The following is a 13103-nucleotide window of genomic DNA, read 5'->3' on the forward strand; positions in this document are numbered from 1 at the left end:
CAGGCCAAAACCTGAGAAGATTCCAAACAGGAAGCGCCCTCTCTGACCATTTCTTGGCCTTCTTTGTCATCTCTATCCAAAACAAAGGATCTCTGCTGTAACGTGACATTTTCTAAGGCTCCCATAGGCTCTCAGAAGGCGCCAGAACGTTGAATCATGACTCTGCAGTTACTGGCTGAAAAACAGTAGCGCATTTGGTAAGTGGTCGATCTGAGAACAATGAGATGGGTGTGCGCGTGCACGTGAAGAGTCCATTTTCTTCTTTGAGTCTTTGAACGAAAACAACTTCTCCCGGTCAGAATATTATCGCTATTTTACGAGAAAAATCGCATAAAAATTGATTTTAAACAGCGTTTGACATGCTTCGAAGTACGGTAATGGAATATTTTGACATTTTTTGTCACGATACGCGCCGGGCGCGTCACCGTTCGTTACCCTTCGGATAGTGTCTTGAACGCACAAACAAAACGCCGCTATTTGGATATAACTATGGATTATTTGGAACCAAACCAACATTTGTTGTTGAAGTAGAAGTCCTGGGAGTGCATTCTGACGAAGAACAGCAAAGGTAATCCAATTTTTCTTATAGTAAATCTGAGTTTGGTGAGTACCAAACTTTATTCTCATAATCCCCTGAGGTGGTACTAAACGCTGTCTTCCACTCGTCCCCCTCCCGGATACGCACGAAGTTATACGTGCTCCTGAGGTCCAGTTTTGTGAAGAAGCGCGCCCCATGCATTGATTCAATCGCCGTGGCGACAAGAGGTAGTGGGTAACTGTACCTCACTGTGATTTGATTTAGACCTCTATAATCAATGCACTGGTGTAGACCTCCATCCTTCTTCTTCACAAAAAAGAAACTCGAGGATGCGAGTGAAGTAGATGACCGAATGTACCCCTGACGCAGGGATTCAGAGACATATGTCTCCATAGCCACCGTCTCCGCTTGAGACAGGGGATACACGTGACTCCTGGGAAGCGCAGCGTCTACCAGGAGATTTATCACACAATCCCCCCGTCGATGAGGTGGTAATTGAGTCGCCTTCTTTTTACAGAAGGCAAAAGCCAAATCGGCATATTCTGGGGGGATGCGGAAACCCCTACACACCTCCCCGAGCACACTCGCGACCACCCCGTGAGAGCCCTCTGTTGCCAGGAGGTAGTGGGGTTATGCTGAGCTAACCAGGGAAGGCCTAGTAGGAGAGTCAATGAGGAAGAGGCTGATTCTCTCCTCGTGACCCCCCTGCGTCACCATGCCCAAGGAGATGGTGACTTCCCTGATTAGCCCGGACCCTAATGGTCGACTATCCAGAGCATGAACCGGGAAAGGTCTAACTACAGGAATAATGGGGATCCCTAAACTAAGGGCTAACGCTCTGTTGATAAAATTCCCAGCTGCGCCTGAATCAACAAGCGCCTTATGCTGGGAATGCGGGGGAATATCAGGGAAACAAACAGGTACAAACAGGTGGTCAACAGAGGACTCTGGATGAGTGTGGTGCGACTCACCTGGGGTGACGCCAGAGTGCCCTGCCTGTTGCCTCTACTTCCAGAGGAACCGTCACGGCACCGACCAGCAGTGTGCCCTCTGCGGCCACAGATGGTGCATGTGATGGCTCTTCCTCCAGTCTCCCTAAGCACAGCCCCTCCCAACTTCATGGGCACCGGAGCGGGGATACTGGAAGATGGCACCGACAGAGCCCCCTCTGGACATCCGCGGATGACCAGCAGGTTATCCAACCGGATGGACAAATCCACCAGTTGGTCGAAGGAGATGGTGGCATCCCTGCAGGCCAGCTCACGTCGGACGTCCTCGCGCAGGCTGCACCGATAGTAGTCGATGAGGGCCCTGTCGTTCCAGCCTGCTCCGGCTGCCAAGGTCCGGAATTCCAGGGCGAATTCCATGGCGCTCCTCGTCCCCTGCCTCAAATGAAAGAGCCAGTCCCCCACCGCTCTACCTTCGGGTGGATGGTCAAAGACAGCCCGGAAGCGACGGGTGAACTCCCCAAAGTGGTCCAACGCCGCGTCTTCCTCTTCCCACACGGCGTTTGCCCACTCCAGAGCTCTCCCTGAGAGGGATGAGATGAGGGCAGCCACTCTCTCCCTTTCCGAGGGAGCTGGGTGCACAGTGGCCAGGTAGAGGTCCAGTTGTAGCAGGAATCCCTGGCACTGTGCTGCCGTCCCATCATATTCCCTGGGAAGGGAGAGACGCATCCCACTGGGACTGGTTCCGGACCGGACGGGTAGAGGTAACCCCGGTTGCCCTGGTCAAGGCACTGGGTAGACTTCCTGTCTCTCCCAGCGGTCCATAGTCTGGGCAACGCGATCCATCATGGCACCAAGATGATGTAACATAGCAGAATGTTCCTGGACGCGCTCCTCGACTCCTCTAACCTGGATCCCTGCTCCTGCTGACTCCATAGTTTGGTGTGTAATTCTGTCAAGGATGTGTACGGGAGGCGAAGTCAGGTGCAAGAGAGCAGAGTGTAGCGAACAGGCGCACTTTAATTCCGTTCCAAAAATGACAGCACATAAAAACAATAACGTGCCAAAAACACGGAACATAGCAAAAGTAAAGCGCCCTTCAATATCAAAACAAACAATTACACACAAAGACATGGAGGGGAACAGAGGACTAAATACATGCAGTAATTATGGAAGGAAAACCAGGTGTGTAATGGAACAAGACAAAACCAATGGAATATGAGAAATGGAGCGGAGATGGCTAGAAAGCCGGTGACGTCGATTGCCGAACGCCGCCCGAACAAGGAGAGGAGCCGACTTCGGTGGAAGTCGTGACAGTTATTTGTGCTTGTCTAATTCCTAAAATGGAAAAGCAGAACATTTTCCAAAAAATTGAAAATCTGTTAGTTCTCAGATAGTGATAATAATTAATATGGTGCTCTTTAGTGTCCGAGGTTTGTGGCATTGATTAATACTTCAAGTCAGATGTCTTTATGTTATGTACAGTATAAAATACATATTTATGCGTTGTTTATTACTTCGATTTCTTTAAAACAATGTAATTTATTGGAGTTCAGGTTTTTGATGTGATTGACTAGGTGCATTCTTGTCAAATAAATACGCTTATTCATTCTTGATTATGGATACTGCAATTAGTTAATTTGGCTTTGAATGTGCAACAGAACATGTCAAAAGTTAGTGCATTATGACACTATGAATTGAAATACATTTCACCTCATTCATATAGTTGGCAGACATTATAAAGGATTAAATATAGACCTCCACCGGCTGAAGGAGAAGAGGCTCTGGTAAAATAAGGGTAGGTTGCTAATATCATCTAGGTAGGTAGGTAGCTAGCTAGCTTCGTTGCAAAAAACTAGCCTAGTATTCATGGAACATTGTAAATATCTGACTGCTACTACGATAGTATTCTGTACAAGACACAAGACCAAATGCATAAATATGACACCAATATTAGTTAAATGAAATATGGAACAGTAAATGAAAATGGGAGCGTGCAATTGGAATGCAGGAATGTCCACCAGAGCGGATGCCAGAAAATTGAATGTTAATTTCTCTACCATATGCCGCCTCCAACGTCATTTTAGAGAATTTGTCAGTGCGTCCAACCGGCCTCACAACCGCAGACCACATGTAACCACGCCAACACAGGACCTCCACACCTGCTTCATCACCTGAGGGATCATCTAAGGGGGTGCTGAGGAGTATTTCTGTCAGTTATAAAGCCATTTTGTGGGGAAAAACTAATTCTGATTTGCTAGGCCTGGCTCCCCAGTGGGTGGGCCTATGCCCTCCCAGACCCACCCATGGCTGTGCCCCTGCCCAGTCATGTGAAATCCATAGATTATGGCCTAATTAATGTATTTAAATTGACTGATTTCCTTTTATGGACTGTAACTCAGTAAAATCGTTCAAAATTTTGCATGTTGCGTTTATAGTTTTGTTCGGCATATATCAGTGCAAAGCAAATCCATAAATGAGAGAAAGCCCTGTGGCTTCAGACAATTGCATAACCCCATTCCCCGGCAGATTAACCTCTGTTGATAACCACACAGGCCGGTGACGTCAATGCTGCTGCAGCCATGGAAGCACTGACTGAGATGCCTTTCGCTCTGACTGAGGAGCACTCTCTCTCAATTCAATTCAAGGGGCTTTATTGGCATGGGAAACATATGTTAACATTGCCAAAGCAAGTGAAGTGGATAATATACAAAAGTGAAATAAACTATAAAAATGAACAGTAAACATTACACTCATAGAAGTTCCAAAGGAATAACAACATTACAAATGTAATTATGTATGTATACAGTGTAACAAGATGTGCAAATGGTTAAATTACAAAAGAGAAAATAAATAAACATAAATATGGGTTGTATTTACAATGGTGTTTGTTCTTCATTGGTTGCCCTTTTCTTGTGGCAACAGGTCACACATCTTGCTGCTGTGATGGCACACTGTGGTATTTCACCCAGTAGATATGGGAGTTTATCAAAATCAGGTTTGTTTTCGAATTCTTTGTGGATCTGTGTAATCTGAGGGAAATATGTGTCTCTAATATGGTCATACATTTGGCAGGAGGTTAGGAAGTGCAGCTCAGTTTCCACCTCATTTTGCGGGCAGTGTGCACATAGCCTGTCTTCTCTTGAGAGCCAGGTCTGCCTACGGCGGCCTTTCTCAATAGCAAGGCTATGCTCACTGAGTCTGTACATAGTCAAAGCTTTCCTTAAGTTTGGGTCAGTCAGTGGGCAGGTATTCTGCCACTGTGTACTCTCTGTTTAGGGCCAAATAGCATTCTAGTTTGCTCTGTTTTTTTTTGGTTAATTCTTTCCAATGTGTCAAGTAATTATCTTTTTGTTTTCTCATGATTTGGTTGGGTCTAATTGTGTTGCTGTCCTGGGGCTCTGTGGTGTCTTGTTTGTGTTTGTGAACTCTCTCTCTTTCTCTGTTTCTACAGTATCTCTCTCTCCCTGTCTCTCAATTCAATTCAATTCAATTCAAGGGGCTTTATTGGCATGGGAAACATATGTTAACATTGCCAAAGCAAGTGAAGTAGATAATATACAAAAGTGAAATAAACAATAAAAATTAACAGTAAACATTACACTCTCTCACCCCTGTGTTTTTTTCTTGTCCTCTCTCTTGGTCTCTTCCCCCTCTCCCCTTTCTCTCTCTACATCTGTCTATGTTATTTTTTCTCCCTCTGTTTCTGTGCTTCTCTCCCTCTCTCTCTCTCTGCAACCTATAACTTGCGTTCATGCCATTGTAAGACGAAGTGGACAGAGGCAGGCAGAAGATTTAAATAGATTTGCCATTATCCTTGCATTGTTGCTATTAATAACTCGAAAGGGAGTTCGTGGAGGGCTATTTTCTTATCAAGACTTGTGTAATCATGCATTTGAATACGAAAATTGGCAGCATTTAGGATACAGATTGTTATTTCAACTAGTTACCTTCGCATGAACTGCACTAATATGATTTGAGGTCCCATGTAGTGATAAGTAGGTCACGATTGAGATGATATAAAATTGTCTTTAATTTGCTTGCCCTCCCCTTTTGGTTTTCGAGGCTATATAATATTGAATTCGATTATATAATACAGACAAACGTTTGATAGTCAATAGGCTAGGCCTCTACACGCATGCACCAGTCTGTTCGTCATTGTTCTGCTATTCCACCTGTAAGCGATCTGACATGAACCAAGTGGATATTACGGACACGGAACAATTTTTAAAAAAACGACACACTTCAGTCTTTGTGTTAGCCACACCGACCCGTAGTAGAATGAGTATCCCTGACAGTGGGCTTTGGAGGCGGGGTAACCGGTGATATTGTCTTTGGAGTTGAACCTTGTTCAACAAACGCTCTGCCCATTGCATGCTCTCCAACAGCTACACCGCGAAGCCGTAAAGGGAAGGCTTGCTTTATTTGACTTTCCCTTCTCATTCGACGACAGCTTTCTAAGACTGCTATGACGTCTCGCAGGTAAGACTGGCTTTATCGAAACCAATGGAACGAACCGGGAATAGTCCTTTCACCCATTATAACAGCGTATCACGACATATTCCAGGACATGTTGGACTTGCAGGTTGACGTTTGACCCATTAAAACGCACAAAACCCACAATGGTTGCTTCAATTAGTGGTATTGTTTTTGCTTTGTCGGCATCTTGTATTTGGTATGACACAAGTTACTGACTGTAAATTCAGAGTTACAATAACATTGTCATAGACAGTTAGGTTATAGGCTAGTTTACGCGTGTAAGGCTATGGGACATGGCAAAACTCCTGTGCCGTTGAATATAGATTGATATAAAGCGACAACTGTTCATTTGAAAACCAGGAGGGTCTTATTTGCTATAGCACACTAGTTCTCTCTCTCTCTCTCTCTCTGCTGTGCAGGAAACCACCAGGAGCTGAGCTATGATATCAAGGTCCACGGTTTGGCTTGTGCAGAATGCAAGCTCTGTATTTGTAGTTGGAATGCAACATACTTGTTCAAATGTAGGTTGAATTGAGCTGGCTATTTGTTGTATTTAGAAACAATAGGATAGGCCACAAATGAATTACACTTTGGTTTGGTTACATCAGAAATACGTGTTGCATTTTTACCTCAATGTGGTTAAAACCTGTTATAACAAACATTTGAATGATTTGTAAACCTAAAACAAGTAACCACTATTAACTATTTGGGAGGCTACTGTAGACTAGTTTACATTACTGCCTTAGTTGACACGTGGTTGTTTTACACAGTATTTCTCTATGATGTTTGAGAAACTTAATTAATTAGTCTTCACATTTAGATTTTATATTATTGTTGAACCATTAGAGCACAGCATACTGTTAGGAATTTACAGATAGGCCTTGATTTAAATTATGATGTTTGGTATGTTTGTTCAGTGAGGTATTTCATTCACTGATTTTTTGTAATCTGAACAGGACTGGTCAATATTACACATTTACAATTAAGTTATCAACTGAAGTGTGTCCCGTCATATCAGTAGGAGATAAGATAGTTTTCACCCAGTAAATAAGTCATTTTCAGATTTAGCCTAGTGTCAGTCTCATAAAACAATAGTAAAATAATCATCATGCGGTTTAGGTAGGCCTATGCTATCCATTACTTGTTTTAGGCAGGCATAACCGCCACAAAAAATTGTAGCTCAACCGTAAATTGTTCAATTACAACTGCAGTTTGTAATTGAGTTCAGCAAAGGCTATTGATTGCCATTTCAATCAATACATTTATCTTTATGTACTAGTTCAAACCACCATACATATTATGCTTTTCTGGTAAGTGTGTAAGTGTAATCCTACCTGTCCAGCTGTATACTGTAGTTATGTAAACACTTTTTTGACATGTAGTCTAAAGGTGGGGGGCTGCAAGTACCTGCAAGTGGAGATAAGTCTACAGTACACAAAATAACATAAAAATTGACCATGTCAGCAATCTAAGAGTTGACAGTGTACACAGACACCCCTATATGAGTTCGCTCTAAATGAGAGAGATGCATCACATTAAAGTTTCCAAACGGGATTTCCACTGTAGAAGCAAAGCTGTGCGAACAAATTAATGGATGTTAGATAACAACAATGTCGTTTAGCAATGCGGTCCAAAGACATATATTTCTGTTTCTTGAGAACAAAGGGGTGTAATTCATCCATGTCGCAGTTTGGCAAAAATAACAGCTTTGCATCATTAATACTGCCTGGATCTGGTGTTAGTCTCTGTGCATCACAAAGGACTTGTTGTGAAATAAACATCTTGGCTCGTTCCCCGAGAACTTTCTAACGTGTCTTTTTAGGTTCTCAGTGAGTTTGTGTCAAGCCTTTACAATGGACAAACGATAGCCTACATGTAGGTTCATGCTTGGGAGACATGATTATATGACGTTGGTAGGTGAAACAGTAGTAGTATTGAATTGGAGTTTGTTGATTATAGGGTTGTCATGATACCAGTATCACAATACTATTAAACTTTTATTTTCCATGGCAAAGAAAGGAAAACATAAAGCAGACCAATCGCTTTAGTCCTTAATAGCTTGGCAAATAAGAAAATGTGACACTCAATAAATTAAGTGTGCTTCATGTTTTGTTTTAATGCCATGATATTTCTGAGTATCACAATGCTGGTATCGTGACAACCTAGTTGGTTAGTGGGTGTTTGTTTCCATCCTTTGTCATCTGTTCTGTTTAGTCTGTGGTTCAGTACTTCCTGCTCCTGTGAGCCACAGGGGAACAGTTCCTGACACATTCATCTGAACAATAGTCTGGGTGCCATCTTGGAAAGACCGTCTGCTTCTGAACTTACCATTTAGCAGTCAAACATTTGAGTCTGTCAGTTTTTACTTCAGATCAACCAATAATTAATAGTAAGTGTGTTTTGCCTTTTATCATCAAATGCAAAGTACTTCATAACTATTAGTGACAGTTCAATGAAGGGCATCGTTTTGAGTAAGGCGCATGCAAAACGTTCTAAAATCGGTGCTGTATATAATGCTGCTCCTGAGTGATTTATTCCCTGCACCAAAATTCACAACATTTCGACAACCGTGTGTGTCCCCCTTCTTTCATCATTCAGTAACACGTTACTGGAGATTGGCTTGCACATTGCCACAATAACACTGTAATAAGCTTGACATGATGCCTATCACAATGGAGTTGCAAATGTCATACCAATTTAACATTGTTAGCTAAAGCAGGAGTTCTCATACCTATAACGTTTTGCCGGTCCATCCTGGTGCTCTTCAAATAAAACGGTTCCAAGTTTTCCAGTATTGGAAATCTCTTTTGGCTCTTTTGTTTGTGGAACGAGCCTCGTCTTTCACTGAAACTGATTGAAACTGTGGGAAACAGTGAGTCATCCGGAGTCGATAAGCACTCAGGAAAACAACAGGCCAATGTGGAGATGTAAGATAGCCCATCCAAAATTTCCAGGAATTCACAATAAGAGCTGTTATAGCCATACTATAATTACCAATGCAATCAAATCCTTTCATCTTCCCTCCAGCTGTGTTTGATTTAGGTTATCACATTTTGATGTCATTTCCAGCACCTGTTTGATGCATAACCACAGCACTCTCAAATGTATCCGCCAGTTTGTCATTTTGTTGGTTGGTTCGTTCTAGGATATTTTGGGATTTATGAAATATGTTTCTTCTGTTATTTGGGATGTTATGGGAGTTATGAAATATGTTTCTTCTGTTATTTGTAGCTGTATGATTCACAGACTAATGCTATTTTTTTTAATTCTTGGACTTTCCACATGGGTGTGTGTGGAGATAAAGGCAACACGTTTAGATCAAAGATACTGCTACTGGCTAATGACTAACTGATGCCATTTAAAGGGGTAGCTCACAAGCTTGAAGTATGAAAATGTCTGATAAACTTTGATTTGGGTTAACTATCCCTTTAAATGTGCACATTTCTGGCTTCATAATATTTCACCAATTTAAACTACAATAACATGCATTTTAGCTACCAGTTGCTAAAGTCACATTTTGAAGAGGATATAGCTGTCCAAGCTTTATCAGTTTTTCATACCTGCTTTCTTCTGAATTATGATTGATCAACATCTTGCTTCAAAAAAATTGCATTGATAATGCTAATTGTTCTTATGTTATCCAAGATTTGGGAAGTTAGGTTTTTCCATCATCAAATTAATGAAGTTAGCGCAACACTCTCAAAATGGGTTAAATATCACAGACAATGTGTAATGGTTATATTAAACCACCAATGCTACACTCCTTGTCTGGCCACAGTTGAACCTGTAGCTCCATGTAACCAGAGTAGCACGGCTTGCTCTCTCTTCAAACTGTGTGCATAGCCTGTGCTCATGCAATTTAAATGGATTGCCCATTAAATCTAAAAGCCCTCTTACCCAGATGTTCAATATCATTGCACACAAAAAGGCAGAATAGTTAGCCATCCCCTCAAAACAGAGGGGGCTAGTCCATATGCATACCTTCATATACACATTTCATGTGCAACTTGAAAGCGCTAAGTTAGCTGCTAACCGCTAGCTGACTACATAGTGATGTGGGGCATCTAGCCGCTGAGGGTGGGTTTGCACTGCAGGTAAATACCGCAGGATCATCAGCTGTTCTAAAAATACCAGTAACATGACCGATATAGCCCTAACGGAGCTTTCATGCAGCGTTGGGGGCACTAAGTATATCACCTTATTGTCGCCAGGCCTAGCCAGTGCTTTAAATAGCCCAGGCTGTACTGATCTTGAGACATTATGTAAGAGGAGAGAGAGCCGGCGTGCTGTATGCACATGGGGCCTCTGTTTCCCCTGTCTGTCTGTGCAAGCTAGCGCTGTGCTCTGTGCTGTGTTCGCCCGCTGAGCCATGGCTTTTTGACTGTGTTGCTCTCCCTTCCATCTGTCACTCTACCTTTTGCTCTCTCCCTCTCTGTATGTCTTTATGTCTTATACCAGTCTCTCATTGACAGTTTCGCATCAGGCACATTGAGAAACACTGGTTCTGGCGCAGTGACTCTGGATTTTGTGCTCAAAACTATTCTCTCTCTCTCTCGCACTCTCTTTCGGCCAGTGCTCCATGCCTGATACGGGGAATTGAAGGGCCTGGTAGTTGTCAAAGGAAATTCTTGGAAAGCCCTGCGTCACTCCTGCAGTCGTGTTCTGTGAGGATATAAAGAGAGATGAGGATGATATTTGTAACACGAGGACACCACAGAAAGGGCCTACTTCAGGTATTTCTATACTGCAAATGTTTGTTTTTTTACTTGTCGAATTCATAGTACAGTAAGTCAAGTGGTCTTAATATGTTAAATATATTCATAAAGAAAATGACAAACAAGGGTCTCCATTTTGGTGGCGCACATCTGTTCAAGCTAATCTATTTGCAAAAAGGGATTTCTCAGTGAGAGATGTGGCTAGCATGGACACTACCAGTTAATCATTAAACTCTGCACAAAGAAAAAGAAAAAGGGCAAACACATTGGCCCCAGACTGACACAATAACCAGCCAATTCAAAGTTTGACCAAAAAAATCCCATTCTGGTGTCCATTCTTACCACAGGTGTATTGTTTTTTAACTGAATGCCATAGTAACATTTTACATAAAATATCCAGGTATAATTCCTTGTAACTTGTTATAAGCATGAATGAGCCTTTGTAATGTCTTAGAACAATGCTTATAATATGTTATGTCTCTCCATGTGCCAATGAAAGGCCATAGAGGAACCTGCAGGCTTCATGTCTTGTTAACCATTAGCGTATTCATGGCAGATTGAATAGGACCCCTGGGACTGGATCAGGCATAAGCAGGAAGCTTATGAGGGGAACTCTTAATAGCTGGCCTGGCCTCATGGTTTCATATCTGGGCACATGCTGCTAGTGACATGAGCTTTGTGGGGAAAGTCTGCTAGTTTCTTGACTTCAGTGTGACTTATATACTTAATGTACAGTATCTTCTTTATAATTGGACAAGTAAATGGCATAGCTGAGCATTGAAAGCTGAGGGTATCTTTATGTTAGAATTTAAAACGTTTGGTTTTGTCCTTGTCCTGGTCATGTTTATCTTTGATCATCCACCATGTCTTGGTTGACATGCAGTAGCAATTGCTTATTCCTCTCAAACTTAAATAGTCCTGTATCTTGCAATGCTCAAAGAGAATGCAAAAGAGAGTACAATCATTGGCATGTCTAATTTCAGACATTAATCATGTACCTGATCTGATTCATTTGTAGATAATTTTGAAATAGGTTCCATTTGTTTCACTGTTCCCTATTTCAGATATCATTTTTGTGATGAAAATGCATTTAATATTGTGTTGCAGTGTAATACTTTTTTCCCCCCCATCAGCATCATTTGGAAATGCCGGAACTAAGGTGTTGGACCTAACTCATGTAGGCCAGCTACTATCGGCTACTATATCCAATAGTACTTTATGTTCAACATGATCTCCCACATAACAGCAACATAAACTCCAATATGCTACTAGTGAACATACAGAGAGACCTAGAATAGTTTTCTATGTTGTACATCCTTACTAGGCTCGGTGGTCAGTAATGTCTAACTGCGCATGTTGACTGGGCCTTTCAATCGGCCTTGCTTTGGGAACTGGCAACCACTGTTCTTCAAGGAAGGAAGGCATTAGTAGGAGTTGGAGTCTTTGGTTGGCATGTCGACGGTGCCGCATCATGTAAGTCCCGAGGGACAGCCTGATAGCCGCTCCGAAGCCGATAGGAGCCCCTGTCTCGTACTATCAGGGCCGCTCGCACTCATCCAAATCCCAGATTAAACGCCCCCGCCTCTCTCGCTCCAACCCACAGCGGTAGCACCTTCCCCCTCGTTCCTCCCTCCCTTCCCCTCCTTGTGTAACCGTGTAAGGGCTGGATTACTAAACTCTGAGGGAACTGAACCAGGGGGCTCTGACAAGCTCCAATCAGAATGGTGAGGGAGGGGAAAAAAACCTTCCTGACATTAAAATCTATTTTTTTCCCCCACATGCATTGGGTCTTACCAGTAAGTTGCTATTGTTGTGTTTCTAGTGCAATGCACTAGGTTAAGTTAGTCTCACGCTTCAATGGTTGATAGTTCATGACTTTGTGTGCATTTTGGAGGATCTGGCTGGAGTGGACTGCGTAGTGCTGGGTGGGTGTGCTTGTTGGCGGACATTTGGTGTTAGGGCTTCTTGAGGGGATTGACCCTGCTGAACTGCCAAGTGTGTGGGGACAGACCTGGGCCGTGTGATCCCTCCCAGGCCAGGTCAGGCCAGGGAGAGAGAGAGAAAGAGAGGGAAGGATTATGTGCAGTAATTGGTGAGCGGTGCTATTTGTTCCATTGAGGGGGTCAGGGGTCGAACAGTGGGTGACCTCCTGTCTGATCTTCATTAGCAGGCAGGCAGGTGTGTGTGTGTGTGTGTGCGTGCATTTGTTTGTTAGTGTGTGTTTAGTGTTGAGGTGAGGGTTGCAGTCTAGATAGACTAGAACCCAAAACAGAAAGTGATACTGACCGCTCTCTGTTGTCCTTTGACCTGCAATCGGCACAAAGATATTTTGCTTGTGTTTAAGTGTCAGGCACTTTGTCAGGTGTTTGTTCCAATTTCAAAGCAAACAAAACAAAGCTCTTTGAACATTGTTGCATGTGTAGT

At 42.9% G+C, this 13103-nt stretch overlaps 1 protein-coding gene across 5 annotated transcripts in view; it reads left to right on the forward strand.

Annotated features, from left to right (window-relative positions):
* Nucleotides 1-5671: 5671 nt before the first annotated feature.
* Nucleotides 5672-13103, forward strand: part of LOC106566948 (tyrosine-protein phosphatase non-receptor type 11) — a 104308-nt gene continuing 96876 nt past the window's right edge. For 2 of the 5 annotated variants that reach the window (XM_014135627.3, XM_014135629.3), the window contains exon 1: nucleotides 5674-5967. In XM_014135627.3, the coding sequence (XP_013991102.1) occupies nucleotides 5954-5967 (14 nt within the window). In that variant the 5' untranslated portion in view covers nucleotides 5674-5953. Of the gene's footprint in view, nucleotides 5968-10537; nucleotides 10698-13103 lie in introns of all 5 variants that reach the window. The other 3 variants (XM_045693339.2, XM_045693337.2, XM_014135628.3) reach the window with 3 other exon arrangements.

This window comes from Salmo salar, chromosome 13 (genome assembly GCF_965601325.2).
Source record: "Salmo salar chromosome 13, fSalSal1, whole genome shotgun sequence".
Classification (NCBI taxonomy): domain Eukaryota; kingdom Metazoa; phylum Chordata; class Actinopteri; order Salmoniformes; family Salmonidae; genus Salmo; species Salmo salar.